Genomic DNA, 22,329 nt, shown 5'->3' with positions numbered 1-22,329 from the left:
GGAGATTTTTGAACTTTTCGAACATCAGATAACAATTTTAGAATAATTTCATATTTCATACTTTTTAGATCTTGATTTTTGAACTTATTTTGTAAATTATTTTGGAGTTATAGGGCTCAAAATTATAGAAATAGGAAATTTCAAGATTCGTATCATAAAAAATCCAAATTTGTTTCATGATAAAAATTTAATTCTCAAATGTTCGGTATATGTAGTATAACTCTCTTTCGGATCATAAACCGAACAAAAATCTGTTTTTTTGTCTATCAGAAATACCTTGACCATAAGTGCTTGTTGTTAGTTACTTCATTTTTTTTTTTTCTATAAATGTTTATATTTTAGCAGATTCTGATTAAATACATCAAAAGTGGTGTAGCTTATTATAGTTTGTTTTAATTTCTTTTTATATTAATTATATTGAATATTTTGCAATTAGTAGAACAATTACAAAATGACCCGTGTTCTTAGAGGGGAGGAAAAATTATTAAGAAGCCTAGAAGCGAAGAAAAGCCAAAAAAAGAAAATAATTTCGAGACAGGTTGGTTCTTCTCAAAACATGGTCACAAATGCCTAAAAATGGACCAGTCCCATAAAAGAAGAGTAAGACCAAATAAAAACGGATCTTAGCCCTCAACATTAAAATTGAAAATTACCGGTTTAATGGAAACCAGTATTCAAAGCAAATTTCTTTTTTTTTAACAGCTTTTCTTCTAAAAAACAAGTTGCGGAATTGAATTTTTAATAAAATGATTTCGAATTGATAAAAACAATAAATCCTCATCTAAATAATGCACTTAAATTGATAAAAAATTCATGTAAGCTTAGTACATTTCAAAATCCAATGTTTTAATGAATACAAAAAAAAAAATAATAAATTTTTCCGATCGTCAAAAGAATCTCCATAAGAGTGAGAAACTAATGAGGTTTTCTTTTGGTACAAAAATCAATTTATTTTTTGGTTTAGATCTATCAAAAAACTGATGGGGTTTTGTTTGGTACAAAAATCAATTTATTTTTTGATTATCCGTCAAAAAAACTGATTTTTTTCATTTTTGCCTTCGTTTGGCCAAAAAAATTGATTAATTTTTTGATCTTAGATCAGTTTTCCAGCTCTGGATTTTTTGTCAGATTTACCCCTCTTTTACTGACACTAATATGCATTATTATTGGCATCTATCTGTTTGACAACTTTTTGTTTGATAATAACACGGTGTAACACTCAAAATATACGCGGGCGGAGACCTATCAGGTTTTGTAGAGCTAGTCGCACTGAATACGAAACGGTATTTGAAAATCCCCTAACACCCCCAAAATCTGGAGTTACGGGCAAAAAACGGTTTTTTGGACCTTCACCCATTGAAAAAATTCTAGCTTCGACAATTTTTTACCCATTTTCGATTTTTTTACAGTTTCTGATAGAAGATAAATATACCTTTTTAACAATGTATAAAACATGTAACTCGGTTAAACCACTTAGAATTTATAAGATGTCAAAGTTCAAAAATTCAATTTTTTTTGTCATTTGCCCAACTTCGGCATCAATTTAAAGTATATGTTTTCAAGACAACATGCTATTTAAAAAATATATTCTAAAACTATATCTATTTCCCAATTGATCGAGGTATTTTTTATGAAAATCACTTCAAAATTGGCTTAGAAAAAAAAATTTTTCGATTTCAACCCAGATACAGAAATTGGAACTTTTAGGTATAGAACAAAAATGTTGTTTCGGCACGTAGTAGGATAAGTTGTGCGCCAGGATTTGATGAAGGTTTTTTGTAGAGGAGCTCAATACAAACATTTTTTTTCTTTGGAAGGGGGGTCTATCTCCCCCTGTTTAGGTGGGAGGGGCATTTTTCTAAAAAAAAATTATCAAAATAAAAAAAAATTATTAAAAAACAACGGCAACACTTACAGTAATAAATGATACCATTTCCAAAAGGCAAAATTGTGCATTTGATTCTAATTTTTAAATCAATATAATATTCCCAATAGTTTTTGAAATAAGAGATTTCAAAGTTAAAAATAGGGGAACATTTTTTTTTTTTAAACTCATTTTATATTATTTTTGTCCAGACTGTGAATTTTAGTAAATAAATTACTTAAACAGAAAACTGCCTCAATTGATTCCTTATCGAACCGTGAAAACTATATGTTTCTATGTCTTCTAGTTTTTGAGAAAATTGAAAAATAAAAACAAATAAAAACAAAAAATATTTTGAAAAAAGAAAAATCTGATAAAATAATTTTTCAATTTTCTCAAAAACTAGAAGACATAGAAACATATAGTTTTCACGGTTCGATAAGGAATTAATTGAGGCAGTTTTCTGTTTAAGTAATTTATTAACTAAAATTCACAGTCTGGACAAAAATAGTATAAAATGAGTTTTAAAAAAAATATTTTCCCCTATTTTTAACTTTGAAATCTCTTATTTCAAAAACTATTGGGAATATTATATTGATTTAAAAATTAGAATCAAATGCACAATTTTGCCTTTTGGAAATGGTATCATTTATTACTGTAAGTGTTGCCGTTGTTTTTTAATAATTTTTTTTTATTTTGATAATTTTTTTTTAGAAAAATGCCCCTCCCACCTAAACGGGGGGAGATAGACCCCCCTCTTAAAGAAAAAAAATGTTTGTATTGAGCTCCTCTACAAAAACCCTTCATCAAATCCTGGCGCCCAACTTATCCTACTACGTGCCGAAACAACATTTTTGTTCTATACCTAAAAGTTCCAATTTCTGTATCTGGGTTGAAATCGAAAAATTTTTTTTTCTAAGCCAATTTTGAAGTGATTTTCATAAAAAATACCTCGATCAATTGGGAAATAGATATAGTTTTAGAATATATTTTTTAAATAGCATGTTGTCTTGAAAACATATACTTTAAATTGATGCCGAAGTTGGGCAAATGACAAAAAAAATTGAATTTTTGAACTTTGACATCTTATAAATTCTAAGTGGTTTAACCGAGTTACATGTTTTATACATTGTTAAAAAGGTATATTTATCTTTTATCAGAAACTGTAAAAAAATCGAAAATGGGTAAAAAATTGTCGAAGCTAGAATTTTTTCAATGGGTGAAGGTCCAAAAAACCGTTTTTTGCCCGTAACTCCAGATTTTGGGGGTGTTAGGGGATTTTCAAATACCGTTTCGTATTCAGTGCGACTAGCTCTACAAAACCTGATAGGTCTCCGCCCGCGTATATTTTAAAACCTCATTTTTGTAACACCGTGTAATTTGTTTCGGTTTCAAGAAAGAATTAAAATAGTTTTGAATTCAAATGCAAGTAATTTTGATTGAATTAATTTATTCGTCCAGTTCATCTTCATATTTGACAACTGCGATCGCTGTCAGACACAAATACACACCAATACTACTACAAGCAAATAAAAATCAATTCATAGATCAAAATATTAATTTACCAAACGAAAACCCCATAAGATTGAAGTAAATCAAGTTTTTCAAAAGGAAGGCAGATTTATTTTGGGGGTTAATTATTTTATGTTCTATATCCATGTAATGTTACTTCAAGCTTGTTGTATTTTAAGAACTGGGTAAAATTACTACAGTTAATTATTTCTTTTTTCATGACCTTAATTCAACCAAACTGAAATTCTATTATTAAAGCCTGCTATGGATTTTAATTTTGAAAACACAATTACATACATACATACACTTCGCGTCACTTGAATAGAAACAACATTTTTTCTTTAGAAAATAGCGATTGGCGCTTTGGTGAGGTAACTTAGTAGATTTTTGGTTTTGCATTTTCAAAGAGGAACTTTTAACAGACAATGTTGTAAAAACAAAAAACCCAAAACAGAAACCGTATGGCTTCTAGTTGCGTTTTTTCGCATTACCTCACAAAAAACAGTGTTTTTTTTGCGTCACTTGAATAGAAACAAGCTCTTAAATTAGATAAAAATGATGAAAAATCATGGAAAACACTAATTATAGTAAAGCAATATTAAGCTTTGACATTATTTGCACATTATAACCAATTATGAGCTACGAGCTACCAATAGGCACCACAGAAAATGCATAAATAGAACTTAACATTGAAAATGCACTTCTACTGTACACAATCGTGGACCTAATTGGAGAAAGTGATAAAAGTGTTTGGTAACTTCTTACAAATTAAGAAAATGACATTTTCTACAATTTAAGGATTGAATAAGTGAAATAAACTTTCGTTTTTATCCGGAATGCATTTGTTTTGTTTTTATTGCGTTGTTTTTTCTTGAACTATCCTTGTGCAATCTCTAAGACGGTTGTTCTTCCACGTTCCTAAACTTGCCAAGAGCTTCTACCATTATTTCTTTGTAAAAGTTAGCATCTGTTTTTGAAGCATGAAGCTTCAATTTTGCTATTGCACATCATAAAAACAAAGCGTATTACTATAATACATTTTAGTGCCCTTTATTGGCGATGCGATAAAGGTTATTCTTTTATAAACCAATGAAATAGGGCTAATATTAACGTGGTCCATCTGAGTTGGTATGTTTTCCTTTAAAAAAACACTCTTTACCTCACTACTTTTCAGTTCGAATGCAACTATAAAATAGTTAACTTTTTTGTAATCTTAGTAGAACTTAAAATGTTGTTATTTTGCATTTTGAGGATTTTTTAATGTTGTGCACCTTTTATAACTTCCAGGATGAAACAAACCAACACGTTTCCATCGCACTAACACCACGTTTTTGACCGATTTTAGCGGCAAAGTGAAGAAAATTGCAGCTAGTTTTTAAGTTATTTTTTTCTCTGCTCGTGACTTGGGTCTCACATGTCTTATTTTTTGATTTGATCACTAGTTTACGATATTTTAAAAATTATCTCATCCAAATTTGGCAAATTTTCCAATATCTTTCGCGATTTTGCATAGTGCAGGTGCATTTCCAATGTTAGCTGCTATTTATACATTTTCTGAGGTGCCTATTGGTAGCTCGTAGCTCATAATTGGTTATAATGTGCAAATAATGTCAAAGCTTAATATTGCCTTACTATAATTAGTGTTTTCCATGATTTTTCATCATTTTTATCTAATTTAAGAGCTTGTTTCTATTCAAGTGACGCAAAAAAAACACTGTTTTTTGTGAGGTAATGCGAAAAAACGCAACTAGAAGCCATACGGTTTCTGTTTTGGGTTTTTTGTTTTTACAACATTGTCTGTTAAAAGTTCCTCTTTGAAAATGCAAAACCAAAAATCTACTAAGTTACCTCACTAAAGCGCCAATCGCTATTTTCTAAAGAAAAAATGTTGTTTCTATTCAAGTGACGCGAAGTGTACTAGTTTTGTTTTCTACTTTTTCCAATTATTCTTACAAATATTTATTTTTATAAGCTTTCCTTTAAATTAGAATTAACGATGGTCGGAAAACTATTAACATAATAAATATCGTGATTTAAGAAAATTTAAGGAGAGCCATTTACCTATAGTAGTAAAAATTAAATATTAGCTAAATTGACGCAATTGATTTTTGTCCTCTTGAGCAAGTAAAGATCTTTTTCAAAATAATGACGCGGAAACTTCGAAGAATTTGATAGTAAAAAAGTTTTAAAAATAATTGTTTAGGAATGGATGAGCGCACTTTTATTTTTTACTTGCGATATAGGTACTATAAGGCAAGTTTAGGATTCGTAAAAAAAATCGAACTCGAGATAACAATTTTACATGACATTACGATGATGGAGAATGCCAAAAAAGTGGGTCCGGCAATTCTGTCTGTCTGTCTGTCTGTCTCTATCTGGAGCTGCAGCCTAAACGAGTGAAGTGATTTTCTTCAAACATGGTGGTTAGCAGTTTTTGGTGATTCCCTAGAGGGGAAATTGAAATTTTTTTTTTATGACCAAAACTAACGGTACCTGCCATATAACGGAAATAGAAAAGTTAATTTTTTTCAAAAACGGCTCTAACGATTTTGATTAAAATTTTTGTGTGTAGTACTACATAATAGCCAACTTTTTAAATAAAAAAAATATTTTTTGTACCGTTATTAACGGTACCTGTCATAGAACGGTTTTTTTCGTTTCTGAATATCTCGTACAACATTAACCCGATTTAAATGAAAATTTTTATACAAAAGTGTCTAAGTAAAGATAATATTAAAATTTTAGAAAATTTTCAAAAAACGCATTTTTGGTTATTTTAAAAATATTTCAAATTTTTTTTTTTTGAAAAATCAATTTTTTGAAAACGAATCAATGAAAAATTTTGAAATTTAGTTTTTATGTGTAAATTAATTATTTCTTCAAAATGGCATACCAACTTTTTTTTTGAAAAATGTTAAAAAAATTTTATATATAAAAAATTATTTTTTTAAAAAACGGCTCCTACAATTTTCGAAAAATTTTTTCTAAAAATACCTTTTTATACAAGAAATAAAATGGCATATTTTTTATTTTTTTAAGATAATTTAAAACGGAGTTTAATTAATTATAAAAACAGATTTAATTTTTTTATACTACTTATGAAATTTCTTCAAAATATCAATTTTTAAATTTCTTGAATGAAAAGCTTTAACATTATAGTTACTTTAAGCATAAGAGCAAGTACGTGCGACCCCAGTCGTGCAATTTATTTAATTTATAAATTCTACACTTCTACAGTATTAAATAAACTTACAAGGCAATTTTTTTAAGAAACGCCACGCCAATCAATTTTTTTTATTATCAGAAATTTAATAATGCTAGTACAAATTGATAGCAGCAAAATAAATCAGATTGTAAACTTCCAAAGTTTACATGACTCATAGTCGATTTGTCAAACTTATTTCTATGGCTTTTTTTGATTGGTTGTTTATTAGAATCGTTTGATTGTTGAATTTATTGTCATTTTTCTTCACTCAACTGTGAGAATAAGACAAAATACCCTTTATTATTGAACTTTTTAAGATTTCAGATTCCGTCGGTCTACAAAAAGGTTAACTTTTTGTTTACTTTTGTTTCTTTTTTATGCTTAACGAAATTTTAACCAAATCTTAAATCTAAACTATTATAAGTTTGAAAAGAATTGATACATCCAATAAGTATGACAAAACAGCTACACTATATCGTATGAAACTAATGAATTTCAATTATCTTACAAGAACAAATATTCTAACATCAACACAATAACTTCATTCATTAAGGGATTACATTTGTAGAAGAATCAAATTAGAATATAGTCTTTAATAGCCGTCAAACTTAACATTGACTTTGTAGATTCACACAAAAGACCTATTCACTTTTTAAAAATTCCAGATTTATTAGAATAATTTTACATTTAAAATGAAGTATCTTCCGACGGAACCCATAATAAGCTTACAAAAGTCAGGATTTTTGTAAGTTTCGCATTAGGCGAAATAATAATTAAAATAAATTATACAAAAAAATTAAATTAAGTCCAATGAGATCCTAACGCTTCAAGATTCAAATTTTAAAATATAATTCTATAAATTTCACCAGAACAACATTTTAAATTTTTTTTTTTTTTTCTTCCAAGAGGCCACATGCTATCAACACATTTTTGAAACATTCACTAAAAACATGATCTTCCACAATCTTTTTGCGTCATATCAACCACATGTTCACCAGAACCAAACACCAAAACAATCTTTCTTAACTGTCCTTAGTTCAATGCTCCAAACTTCAAGTCGAATTATTTAATGGCACAGTAGCTGACAAGAACTTTATACAAAATAAAAATATGTGAACAAGCAAGTATGTATTTTGAAAATTTAACTTTAACCGGGGCATTTATTTTATATTGACAGAGGTTCATTCGACCAAAAATACAAACAAGTACAAAAAAAACTCATAAGAACGCAACAAAAAAACAAAAAAGGAGAAAAAATGAAAAAATTAATGAAAACGTCGACCGCATAAATGCTCAACTCATCGTTGTAGTCGATTCGATATCATTTTTTGTCCCCTAGGGGAATTATAACTTAAACTCCGTCGGACGGAAATGGAGCAGGGCAAAAGGGACAAGCAAAACGGGTGAAGAGTGAAGAAACACGACAAAAATTCAAAGATAACTCAAAAAACCATTTAATTTTTTCATTGACAACCCAAAAACAACAACAAAAACCCAAAAAAAAAATTATCAAACTCACCTTTGGAACATAACAATACATAAACTTATGCTCTGGATCGACAATCATATGTTCCATTTGCTCATCGGTGAGGTCTTCCAGTGTTTGCATATTATATCCCATATTTTCGCACATTTTTTGCATATATTCCTGCCGTTGAATATTTATTGTCTGAGTCAACTCCAGACCGTGTTTAGTGATCTTAACATTATTGTTGTTGGCATCGTCGAAGCAATGTGCTCTTTCTTCTGACAACAGTGCCACTATTATAAGGATTACAACATGGGTAATCCTATTGCGTAGGATCATCGTTTCAATGCGAAGCGTATGTCGTCGTCGTCGGGTAATGTTAAGCGAATCAAGAGTTCTGCGAAATGGACGGTTAACATTGATATGCGGGTTTTTGAGGTTCGCGACTAGCGCTAGCTACGTTGCCTCTGACGACCAAAGTAGTTTTCACGTTTAACGAATCGCAGCACCGACTTGTGACCGATACCGAAGTCACTTAACAACTGACGACCGTCTGTGTCTGGCAGTGTTTGCTGCTGCTTCTCTGATGCTTTGAGGTAGTGCTCGGGTTCTTTGTAAATTGCCTCAGTAAGGCAATAGGCTCTCCAGAGAAAACGCCATGACGGATTGCTGCGATGTTGGTTTCCTGGTCGTGGTGCTGCTATTAGAGAACCACCACCGTCATTAATTCGCCGTGGAGGTGTGTCGGTGGAGCTTTTTTTCGTATCTTTTGCTCTTTCGTGATCGTTTGCTGATGATGTTGATTTTTTAGTTCGTTGATGGAGCAAATTCGCCGTGCGTTCGATGGCTCTCTTGAGATTTGCTATAGTTGGATTTTGTTGGGGTAGCTGCAAAAGAAAAGAAACAAAAATGGTTTTGAGTATCAAAATGAATATAAGGAGATGCTAGAAGGTATCCATGAACTTGAAACTCGTTGAAAATCTGGTTTGGTGTTGGAAGTTGACTTATGAGATGATGGTGACCCCTAAACGTGGTTTTTTGTTTTTATAAAAAGTGAAACAAAGTAAACACAGTTTTGACGTGAATAATTTATGGCAAAACGAAGTAGCATGGGAATTGTGTTTTCAATAACAAATCAATGCTGGAAGTTATCTGTTGTCAATTACGGCAAGTGGAAATACCAGATGCACTTATGGGGAATGCGTTGGTAGAAAAGCAATGAACTTTAATGACTAAGTCAGGATGACAATTAAAGTTAATTATTAGAAAGCTTTTCGTGCAATTGTTTTTACGCATGTATAAAGACTATCTATCGGGCAGGTTATAAATTTATGAGAAACTGAACTGAAAACTAATGGTTACTTTCAAAATACTATAGCATCAGTGTTTCATTTTGTATAATGTGCTGTCGCATTTTATATTTCATTTAATTGGAAACTAAGATTAATTTTTTTATTCAGACGTTATGTGAATTTTACTAGCATCGTTATCATTTCGCAAAAAAAATTGCACTTTTTTATTTCCCTAGCAATTTTTTTTTTTGCTAAAAGGGCACAAAGTTTTTTTTTCTATTAAATTAATAGAATTATTAAATTTAAGCAAAAAAGCGTTATACGAATGAATTACTATTCCAGAGGAAAGCTGCGAAATAATAATTTTGCAAACTTGTAACATAGCGAAATAAGAAAAAATAGTGATTTTTTTTTTATGAAACAAATGTAAATCCAAAATGGCAATTAATTTTGAGAAAAAATTTAAAACCGCCCTTAAAAGTCTTACTTTGTGTTTCGAGGCTTGAGATGCGAGAGCGGGTCAAAATTCTGACTTCAAAACTCTGGTTTTCAAAATTCTTTTTTTAAGAAACTTATGTTTTTCAAAATTCTGCTTTAATTATATTCTGCCTTTCGAAATTCTGCTTTTCAAAATTGTACCAAAATTTTTTTTGGTAGCTTATGCGTTTACTAAACAAAAATACACCTCATTGATGTAATGCAAGTATGGTACTTTCCTAACTGTCTAGAAGACTGACTTTCTTATAACCCACATCTACATATATACCGTTGAAAACAAATTAGAAACGATGTTGGGTAATGAAAAATATTCCTTTTCTTATTGAATTTTTTGAATATTAATTTCTTTTTGATTAATTAAAAAAATTTCAATTATTATTTTTCGAAAATATTTATCATTAAAGACCTTTTCTTAATATTTTTAATTTTATCGATTTACCAAAAAAAAAAAAAATTTAGATTGTACTCGTAAGTATGTAATCTCAAATAAGCCGCAAATTTTGCGAGATGATGATTTCACAAAACTCTGCAAAAAATTAAAAGCGCTTTTTAACATTTTCCAAACCCTTTTATAATTTTTTGCAGAATTTTGACAAAAGAATTTTGACCTCGGTAAAATTTTGACCCCAACCCTTGGGATGCCATTCTAAAACTACATACATATATACAAAATACACGAAAAAAAAACTCCAAAATATGTATCGGCCTATTTTAAAAAAATTCAAAAAAATGGTGTTTTTGGAATTTAAAACTTTAATATTACAACTACTCAAAAATTATTTTTTTTTTTTTCAAAAACAGGCTAATTTTCAAGAAGTTTTCTTCAAAATATTAATCAATGCTTTTTCCAATGGGAATCTACTAGTTTTGTTAATACCATTTCTTACTCAGTAAGAACGGGAGAACATCTAGAACGTTATATTTTGTGTTTTCGAATGGTACCTATTTTTGTCTTAATATATTTGTTTCTTAAATAACATAAAGTTTCATCGATATAACAAAAAAAAAAAACAAGTCGTAATCTGCATATATCATTAAGTAGTTTTACTTTTTTAACAAGCCTTTTAATTCCATGTAAACAATTACATTTCATTCCTAGGCAATTTTTATTTTGCTTAATTATTCAAACTTATTCAATACACGTTTTTGTAATTATTTCTTTTTTTTTTATTAATTATATTCATCTTTATCTCAGTAAATAATAAGAAATCCCGAAACAAAAAAAGTACAATTATCTAGTATTAAAAAATGTGAATAATTACGACAAGAAAAATTATTACTGCGGTGTTTTTTTTTAATAACCAGTAGTATTAAATATTTTTCTAGTTTTAAAATAAAAAAAAAAAAAAAAAAACATTTGTAGATTAGAAATTAAATGATCATAATAATTGGTAAAATATTTAAATTTTTCTTTTTTTTTTCTTATGGCAACACTATCATGTGTATAACAAGCTAATTATGATCAATTTACATTCGAATCAATTAACGAGTTCAAATCAATGTACAAGCATTTTATGAACTCATTGAAGGAGATATCATGCAAAATAGAATATCGATTCAAAAAAAGCTTTATTGATTGAGAACCAAAGGGAATGTTTTCTTTTTTTTTTTTTGCTCACAAATACACTACACACAACACAGTGTATCAGATCACAGCGCTTGGACTTCTTCTAAGCTATTAGTTTTCATTTTATTTGTTTTGCATATTTTTTAATAATTAAGTTTGATGGTCATATGCCTTAGCAATTATATTTGAGGTGTTTTTGGATTTTAAAAAATTCAAACCGATTATGTCTGTAACATGAATTTTTAAGCCTAAAAGTTTTAAGGCTCTTCATTTTAAATCAAATGTTTTGTCATCTGTCTTGAGAGTCAATGTCTTGTACTATATTTATTACATTTTGTGATGAATGATTGGGTTGTCACTTTGTCATAAACACGATTTTATCATTTTTATTATTCTCTTACGCACAAGTCTCTCTTTTCAGAGGTCAAGAAACCTGTCATTTTTATTTATTTTTTTTTTTTAATTCTTCATTTATGTAAATGTGTGAAACTTTGAACACGTTTAGTGCTCCAATTATATCAGAATTTTTTGTTATTAAAGAACACAAAGTTCGTAAAAGTAATATGAGTCAAGTATTATATGCGCTTAAGTTATTAAACTAGATGTCATCAGCTTTGTATTGTGAAATTAAATTAAACTTGATTTTTAAAAGTAATTGACATTTTCAATGAAAAGCATACCTAAAAGTAGAAAGCTTAAATGACAACTTAAAGTAGTAAAAAAAAAAAATTAACAAGAAATAAGTTGTTATTATAGCATTTTAACTTAATCAAAGAAAGTTCATCTATTTTAGAAAGAAAAAATAATCGAGTGTGAACAAACGAGGCCTAAACACGAAATTTTTAAAACAAAGCCGAGCTTTTATTTCAAGGGGTTTCAAATCAAAGACATTAATTGTTGAAAAAAAGTCAATTTTTAACTTGAGTGAGTCGCTTGTTCTGACTTAATATAACTTCATAATGACAAATGGTTTTCTAATTATAGTGATACATGTCGTTCATTTGAATATTGTCTTAACTCAAAAATCACGAGTTTTGAGTTATTAATGCGGAAGTTATTGGAACAAAGTAATCTTTAATCGTGCAAAAATTAATTTCTTCACTTCAAAAATTGACGGAGAAGCAGCACAAGTTTTATTTTATGAACTAACTTTTTTCATGTAAAAATAGATCGATGATAAAGGAGAATGGGAATTTTGGACGTTGAGCGGCCATTAATGAAATTTGTATCAAATGAAAGAATTATAACATAGGAAAAACTTTTACTATGGACGTTTCGCTGTATTGCATTAAGAATGCAAGATAATGCAGTATTAGTATTGTAAATGCATTGTTCAATGTATGAAGGACAAATTGATTTATATTTTTATTTGTAACATAAAATATGATGCTCTGTCATTTTCCCTGAGTCTGAAGACATAAATCTTGAAAATCCGACTAATAGAACCCATAATATAAGATTTTTTAGAGAACCATTTCAAGATTTTGTTCGAAAGTTTTCAAACAGTTCAAACTAACAAAAAATTGAACAACGAAACTCTCAAAATAGGCTTGAAATTGTTGTGTTAAAATGCTTATAGTTTGTGTTCTAGTGGTTGGATATTCAAGTTAAAGGTCTTCAGAATCAGGGAAAATGACAGAGTATCATTTTTTGCACTTAAAATACGCGATTAAGTTATAACAATGAGACAATCTATATAAAGTGTTAAATGCAAAAATGCATTTTATCCGTTTTTAAAGTACGTCACAAGGATAAAACTTCTGCACAATATATGTAAACCTTAATTACATCAAAAAATAACAAATTCATTCATGGCCGCGTAACGTCCACGTTCCATACAAACTTGCCCATTCTCCTTTAAAACTCGTTTTCTGAAAAACCAGTTTTTTTAATTATGACAGTGTTCAAGTAAATAAGAGATTTGTATAAAATAATTGTGCATTCTACCAAAAACGGAGGGCAACGCCAAATTTGTTGGAAAATTTAAGATGAAAAAAAATATTTCTGTCAGAAAAAAATGCACTCTACCCAGGAATTTTTTTTTTTTTTTTTTGATTTTTTGAATATTTCTACCCTCGATTTTTAGAACTCGGCTTCGGGTCTTTGAGTATGTTTTAACCTGGAGGTTACCCCAACCAAGAAGAAGAAGAAAACGTAAACAAGAATTTGTTTTTGTTTTATGGACTTTATGAAATAAATTCAATTTGATGTTTTGTTTGACCTGTAGTCCAAAACAATGCGTTTCGCCCAGGCACAACAGTTGCGCTCATCGTCATCAGTAAGATGCTGTTGTACCCTTCTTATACGCAAAATTTGTTGTTGATGATTACAAACACTTATAATTATATTTTACAGTGAAAACTCACTTTAAACTATATTATTTTAGGGGAATTTGATTAAATTCGTGCACCTAAAAAGAATATTGCCCGTGGTCTAGCTGATATTAAAAAGATGGTAACCCCTACCGCTTAGAAAAATAACACAGACTACAAGATATTTAATATTTTCTTTTCCTTTGTTGACTGGATATTGGTTTGAATGTTCCACATACGTCATAGTGACCGTAACAAAATAGAGAATGGTTGAGAATTATATAGTTGTATTTCTGCAGGCTTTTTCATCAATAATAATAATCCTACAATTTTCACAACAAATGTAAATAGCTGTGCAAATTGACTGGTATTGACTATTTTCCATATTCATTTGGAATTTAAAGAAGCAATTTTTATGTTGGTCGGTAGGAGAGTTCAAATAAACGATAAGCAAAATAAAATCTTAACCATCTTAAATCTTAACCCAAATTCAGCCCACAAAAAAAAAACTTCTACTTTGATAATAATTTTTCTAATCAGTGACGACTACACTATCAAATGCGCAAAATAAAATCGATTTCAATATTATGTATTTTATCAAACAACCACAAGGGCAAATTTGTTTATAACTAATTTACTTGTATGGTAACATTTATTTTTTTTTTTAAGAAAAAAAAATCAAAACCTTATCTCACACTCTTGATTATAGCTATTTGCCAACGCTATTTAAAAGTCTGACCCTTGGTACCATAGAATCTAAGCATGATTATTATATCTATACAGCAATTAAGTCGTTAGCATGATTTTTTTGTGAGGAAAGATTTCGAGCATTTGTTAGAATTTTAAAAGTAAATAACAAAACTATGTTTTGTTTTCAGTTAGAATGCAAGGTTTTTTTCCTTATTTGCAAGTTGCAATTCAACTTTTATAAAAACAATTTTTCTAATTTATCAATTGAATAATAAAGTTGTCTTCCAAGTTAAGTTCTATTTCAATGAAATTCCCCATTAACTTGTCTTAAATTATATTTGTTCAGCTTGAATAGAAAAAAAAAAAAATATGTTTATGTTTGATCTCGATTTAAACTTGTGCACAAACAAAAGCTTTTGTTATTTGAAGGAATTTAGTTCAAGTGTTGTTTTTTCAATGTTTTCTTATGTAAAACAAACGATCTTTTATACTTTTGTCACAAAATTGCTATACAAGGTGATTGTGAATATCAAATTTACTTAATAGCGAAACAAATAAAAAAAATGTATTTTTGAATATTACCAAATCAATGGAATTTTTAATATTTTAAGACGTGATAAAATGTAATTTTTGAAAATACGTTAACACGTGTAAAATTGTTTCAAAACTAAACACACAAGCAAGTCCCACTTGCTGACTTCCTGCATGTGTGCTATTAAATTACATATTTTGTTGGTTTGGAATTCAATTTGATTTTTAGTTGAAAAATGTGAATTCTAATGAGAAATATTTTAATTTTCAAACAAAAAAAAAGAATAGGAGAAATGATAAAAAAAAAATTGGTAAAATTAAAAAAAAATATATTTCCTGCGTGAGGCGTAACAGATTTGTTGGATACGTATATAGCCATTTATGTATATTGCGAGGCTTAGCAACAGTAGCAGTAGCACCATTATCATTTTCATAAAATTTGACATTTTTTCGGTACCAACTATAGAAATAACTGCGATTGTTTTATTATTTTTTTTTATCTCGTCATTATTTGCACGCGATTTCGTCTTCATCAAAATGAGTTGACTGTCATGTGATATACCATGAAATTGGAAAATCAATTGACATATAAGTAACATTAGTAGCGCTTATAAAATATTGCATGAACATTTTTTGGTGATGAAATAATTTTGTTCGCGTTGGATCGCGATCTCCCATAAATTGACAATCACTAAAAAAAAGCTCTTGTGGATTGGTGCAACTAAATGCTACAAAAATTCAATCACTGTTAGCAAGGGCGTACAAGATTGCAACAGTTGACGATTTATGGATGTATGACTACGAGCCAGAAAGTACGGATTAATCTACCGTATGGGTCTTTGAAAACATTCATTTTTCAGAAGTATCTCAAGCGGAAGGAAAAAGTTTCGAGAAAAGAAACCAACATTTATTTTTGATAAAAACAACACCTTCACCGTGATATTCTAATAAAAATCGAAATGAGAGCACATCTGATAACCCATTAAATTTTATTAATTTTTAACGGGTTTCCTGATCAAAGTAGAGGATTTGGATAACACTGAAAGAAATTTTACACTTAAAAAACTCTTCATTGCTCAGTAAAGAAAAACGTCGTCTTTTGTACATAGTCAAGTTACTGTGGCTAGGTTAAAACTAAGATCATATGTGCATTTTCTAAATATGCTACCTTTTTAATATGTAAAAATATGAGTTTCAGTATGAGGTATAATAAAAGCAAGGGGTTTATAAAGAAAACAATAGTCAAAACCTCTTAAGGTGTTAACGTTTATCAGGGGTCGAATTACGCCACACGATTACGATCATACGTTAACGTTGTGACTATTTCTGTCTCTATTTAATTATAAGAAAGCGATAGGGACACATAGCAACCGTTCGTTAACGAACGTATGCCGAAATTCGACCCCAGATAATGATTCAGTTGATTGACTCGTCCTGAAGAAAGTTAAAAAATTTATCATTCCAGGGAAATTTCTATGAGTGAAGCTATTAAACCAGTACGTGTAAGAATTCAACGAAAATAGCTTGGAATCAATCAACTAATGTACAAAATACAAAATGGATACATTCACCAGACATATTTCAAGACTGCTTCTAGAGAATATGCATATTTGTTTACAGTATCAGATCATAGTCGAAGAGCGCTTATAGCAAGCACCGTCTTGCGATCATTTTCCAGCACAAAACTGTTATCCGTCCATGATAACTACAAAAAACTTACACTAAGAAAAAAACATTGAATTCAATATTAAATGAAACATACAAATATTAAAGAAATATAAACAAAATACATAATAATTTTTTTTTTTATATGAGAGACAACCCACGATAAAGATAAAATTCGCTCTACTTACTTTGGCTAAAGTTCAAATTTGCAACTTTTATAACAGAATAAGATAGACTCTAATAAGATAGGAAAGCCAAATTTTTATTTTTGGGTTATAGCTTGAAGTCAGGATTTTTATTTTTGGGTTACAGCTTGAAGTCAGGATTAACTATTACACTCTACACAATCGTTACCGAATCACTGAGGAAAGTAACAGTGTGTGGCAGATTATCCTTAAGACCACAAAGCTATAAAAACATTTACACTCCTTTTCATCAGAATAGGTACACAACTTTTCAAATGTTCAATATTCCTTTTTTCCTTACAGTGTAGGAAAAATAATAATTTTTTGGTGTCAAATCATTGTTTAAGATGTTAGCAGAATCAGCAAAAAAAAATAATTCAAAACGTGTGGTTATTTTTCTTGTTTCTCTATGGCAAAGCATTTCATATCGAAAAACTGAGTTATTTTTTTGTTTCATCAGAATAGGTACACATAGAGAATGATGTCAAAGTGGTCCATGAAATGAATTTAAATCAAGTTCTTCTAAAAAATTAATTTTCCTTATTTTATTTTTTGTATAGTGGCGTTTTTATTCATAAAAAAATAACAAAACTGTCCAGGAATTGCATTGTTAAATCTCTCTGTGCAATCTATCTGAATCTCTTCCCTAAATTGTTAAATATTGGGTTAGGAAATATTTTTGTCTTAAAATCGACTATCACAAATTTCATCAGTACGGGCTAGCCATTTCCCAACATTTTCAACAAGGTTCAGGGTTGTTTTCTATGGCAGATACTGAAGTACTCCCTAAATTTGCACTTCCTTCCAATATATTACAGAGCATTTTTTTGTGATAGGAGGCGTGGTCCTGTTGAAAAATTCAGTATACTGGTTCACAAATACTAGAGAATTAAGGCAAAGTTTCTTGAATATTCATTTACAAATTATTGTGACTTTCTTCACGTTTGAAATTCATTATTAGTAGTAGATTTTTTTCTTCCATGCCTTAACACTTCTTTTTCAACTATGAAGTTGGGCTCAAAATGGTTTCTTCCTTCGTAGGATGTAAAACTGATTGTTAAACTCACCAAGGACATCAAAATTAAATGTTCGTTGATCCAAAAATAACAAGAAATACCACTCAACTTTTCATGTGATAAGTAATTTCAAAAACCTTAAACGCATACAATTCTGTTCTTGGTTTAGTCATGGTGTCATTTCAAAATTCAGCCATTTTAGAAGATTGGGACTAATGACCATTCCAAATTACAAATAACAACCGTTTTTTCACTTTTATTCTTGTCGTTAATCCACTAAAACTGGTAGCACATGCAAAAATTTACTCGTCTAAGAGTGGTTTTTTGCATTTTTTCTGCCACCATTCATTTTTTTTACCCCCAGAATGTTTGTATCTGAAGTCTGGATAGAGCATATTCACAATTCGTAATTTTTTTTAATCATACCATTATTGGTGGATCCTTCATTGTTTGTTTTATTTCTCAAGGTGTTTTCGCCAAAATTTAGCGATTTTAACCCACCCATGCTTTTCAAAATGGTAGTATAATTATTAAATTACACTAAGGAAAGTCCAGTTATTTGTTTTAATGGTAAATTTGCCCGAAATCCACAAAAACATTATAGATAACAAGGGTGTACCTATTCTGATGAAGAAAGAAATAAGTTAATTTTTCCTCAAAAAATACTTTACCAGAAAAACAATGCGAAAGTTATGGTCCATTTTGAAATAATTTTAGCCGTTGCTTTACCTAACATCTTAAACTACCAAAAAACAATAAAACCTTACTAGGTCACGCACCACTTTTGGCGACAAACGATTAATGAAAATTTGAAAAGTTGTGTACCCATTCTGATGAAAAAGAGTGTATTTTGAGAGACTTTAGTTTTTCATCTGCAAAAGAGCAGTATGCTAAACTCATCGATCTTCGGATTTTTACAATGAATGGCATTGTTTTGGCATTAGTCATATTTCAAAAACTAAGTAGTTTATAGCAGCGAAGATATACCTTTATAGGCAACAAAAAAAAAAAACTCTAGGTTTTTACAGCTTTGCTTTCTGGAAAATTTGCGAAAAATGTTTGTGTTAAGGGGTTATATCTAGTTGTTAGTGCAAAAAAAACCTTCTTTTTTGTGGATTTTTTGTGAGGAGGCATTTAATTATATAAACATAATGAATACATATCCATATAGCAAATTTAATGTATTAAAATAATTCGCTGTGTATTTAAAATAAATTGCACGACTGGGGTCGCACGTACTTGCTCTTATGCTTAAAGTAACTATAATGTTAAAGCTATTTATTCAAGAAATTTAAAATTTGATATTTTGAAGAAATTTCATAAGTAGTATAAAAAAATTAAATCTGTTTTTAAAATTAATTAATTAAACTCCGTTTTAAATTATCTTAAAAAAAAAAACAAATATGGCATTTTATTTCTTGTATAAAAAGGTATTTTTAGAAAAAAATTGTAGGAGCCGTTTTTTAAAAAAATAAATTTTTATATATAAAAATTTTTTAACATTTTTCAAAAAAAAAGTTGGTATGCCATTTTGAAGAAATAATTATTTTACACATAAAAACTAAATTTCAAAATTTTTCATTGATCCGTTTTCAAAAAATTGATTTTTCAAAAAAAAATTTTGAAATATTTTTTAAAAATCCAAAAATGCGTTTTTTGAAAATTTTCTAAAATTTTAATATTATCTTTACTTACACACTTTTGTATAAAAATTTTCATTTAAATCGGGTTAATGTTGTACGAGATATTCAGAAACGAAAAAAACCGTTCTATGACAGGTGCCGTTAATAATGGTACAAAAAATATTTTTTTTTATTTAAAAAGTTGGCTCTTATGTGTAGTACTACACACAAAAATTTTTATCAAAATCGTTAGAGCCGTTTTTGAAAAAAATTAACTTTTCTATTTCCGTTATATGGCAGGTACCGTTAGTTTTGGTCATAAAAAAAAATTTCAATTTCCCCTCTAGGGAATCACCAAAAACTGCTAACTACCAAGTTTGAAGAAAATCACTTCACTCGTTTAGGGTGCAGCTCCAGATAGAGACAGACACACAGACAGACAGACAGAATTGCCGGACCAACTTTTTTGGCATTCTCCATAATCGTAATGTCATGTAAAATTGTTATCTCAAGTTTGATTTTTTTTACGAATCCTAAACTTGCCCTACAGTACCTATATCGCAAGTAAAAATATTGGGTTCCGTTATTTTTGTAGTAGATTTCCTAGACGACCTCCATCTGGCGGTATCTGGCGGTGAGCAAAATTTCTCCGAAACGCCTGGAGTAATCGGCTTGAAATTTTTACACAATTTTCTTAGATACTTTCGTCAGGTAATGAACGAAGGAAAAAGGTTTTTGACAATAATTCGATTTTTTAAGCCACTTTAAAGTGTAAATTTTCGTGAAAAACAACGATTTTTTTCTTTGGGAAGCCGCCATTTTGTCAAAAATCAAAATTTTGACTATACCTTCGTTCATTACCTGCATTTGTCTATCCTAAAAATGAATCTTTTGGTTATTTTAATTTTAAGTGACTTAGATCAGAGATATCTTGCTCACCGCCAGACACCTTTTTTTTGGAGGTCGTCTAGGAAATCTACTACAAAAATAACGGAACCCAATATTTTTTTAAATACACAGCGAATTATTTTAATACATTAAATTTGCAATATGGATATGTATTCTTAATGTTTATATAATTAAATGCCTCTCTTCACGAAATAATAAGAAAGGTAGGCCTAAAAACTCCTGGTACAAGAAAATGCAAAAACACCAGCATTCAGTTGGCCTCAGAAACGGAACAATACAAAACCGGGAGGCTTGCCGCCGATTTCTGAGGTCAACCCGGCGAATCCCACAGGCGGATCACTAGTGTGAAGCAGTAACGTGGGAAGGTTATGATCCCCTCGACATCGAGATCATAACAGCGCCGAGAAAAAGGAAGAAGAAGATATAATTAAATGCCTCCTCACAAAAAATCCACAAAAAAAAAGGTTTTTTTTTTGCACTTACAACTAGATATAACCCCTTAAACCTATTCGACTGTGATTCCAATTTTAACCCACTTAAAATTAAAAAAAAAAAATTATAACCAATACTCACCTTTATAACCCAAATGCAACCCAATTATCATACTTTTATCACTCGCAACTTAAATAAACTCTTAACAATATCAATCTTATCAACAAATTAACGATTTATTACCGTTACGTGTTAATTTTATTCGATAATCTTGTTTCTTAACATCCGATAACAAAGCTAATAACGTAAACAAACCCATTTAAAGCTAATAAACAGGTTATTGTTGTTTGTTCTGAAACTTAATACTCAAAGGGTTTTTCTACGCAACTTTATTGCGCAAAAAAAAAAATTTTTTTTTTAAAATTATAGGAACTTAAAAACTGATACATACATTTAAACTACAACAGTATTTGTTATTACTTAAGAGGTACAAAAAGGGGAGAAAAAGGTATAAATCAATACATCAATCGCGGCCTTGATTTCTTTCTTTTTACAAATAAAATAAGAAAAAAAACAAATGACTTACCACAACTTTAAGCGTAGAAAGGCCATCTCGTTTCACATAAATAGTTGTCACTTGTCCTCTGGCCAAGGCAATCTATTTCAATTAATACAAAAGAAAGAAATTACTTAATTTTTACCGATTATGGGTTAAGAACAAGAATGCGTAAAGTAAACTAACAATTAAACTCTTCGACAGTAAAGAATTAACAAACAATCAAGTTCTTCTTTTACTTCTTCTCTCTTCTCGAGGCATTAACTGAATTAACCAAACCCATGCAAAAGATTGTTAAGCAAGACGCAACAAATGGACATGAACAATTTCACACAAAGTTACTAATTATTTTCCATAAGTTTACTGACCTAAAGACATCGTTTTTTTTTTTTTGTTTGACAAATATCGATTGAGTAGAAAATTATTATGTTACCTACTTTTTACAACAAATTATAGAAAAAATAAATAAAAAATAAAAACGATGTCCATCGTCGTCGGAAGTTGAGGGTCATCGAAGAAGACAGAAAAAGAAGAAGGAAGCCAGAAATTTTTGTTTTTTTTTTGCGTGTGTCTTCTTATAAAAAAGTATCAAGTGACGAAACAACTTTTCACTGACCATTTTTTTTAGTTTGTTTTTTTAATTCTCTGATTTTCTGACTCACCGCAGCTTGAAGCTCTTCAAGTGTACAATCTGGTGGTAAATCGGAGAAATGTTCATCCGAGGTAATGGCTTTTTGAAGGATGGCATCGGTAGCTTTGCAAAGAGCAATGTGTTCGTCCATATCGGATTTATTTTGGGACATTTTTGGATGATTTTTGGAAGAGGAACCGGCTTTTGTATCGAAACTCATGATTGATCTCTTTTTTTAATTTAGAAGATTGTTTTATTAGAATGTCAAAGAAAAATACTTTTTTGTTTCTTTATTTATATTTAAATCATCAACATCTATTTTATTTATTTTAGTTTATTTTGATTAAAAAAAAATGCAGAAAAAGAAAAATGTT

At 29.5% G+C, this 22,329-nt stretch overlaps 2 protein-coding genes across 2 annotated transcripts in view; both read right to left on the bottom strand.

The window, feature by feature from the left end:
- The window catches only part of LOC129920037 (carbohydrate sulfotransferase 11), a 16,076-nt gene extending 7,543 nt beyond the window's left edge, over window positions 1-8,533 (bottom strand). The window contains exon 1 of the mRNA XM_056001193.1: window positions 8,101-8,533. Within this exon, the coding sequence (XP_055857168.1) occupies window positions 8,101-8,388 (288 nt within the window). The 5' untranslated portion in view covers window positions 8,389-8,533. The remainder of the gene's footprint in view (window positions 1-8,100) is intronic.
- On the bottom strand, window positions 8,502-22,329 carry LOC129920044 (uncharacterized). The gene is made up of 3 exons (XM_056001203.1): window positions 21,987-22,329; window positions 21,355-21,426; window positions 8,502-8,936 (listed from the first exon to the last, which is right to left on the bottom strand). The coding sequence occupies exons 1-3, from the start codon at window positions 22,173-22,175 to the stop codon at window positions 8,502-8,504; spliced, it is 696 nt and encodes a 231-aa protein (XP_055857178.1). The 5' UTR covers window positions 22,176-22,329.

This window comes from Episyrphus balteatus, chromosome 1, assembly GCF_945859705.1.
Source record: "Episyrphus balteatus chromosome 1, idEpiBalt1.1, whole genome shotgun sequence".
Classification (NCBI taxonomy): domain Eukaryota; kingdom Metazoa; phylum Arthropoda; class Insecta; order Diptera; family Syrphidae; genus Episyrphus; species Episyrphus balteatus.
The sequence above is the reverse complement of the archived record's forward strand: the minus strand, read 5'-3'. Positions and strand labels throughout refer to the sequence as shown.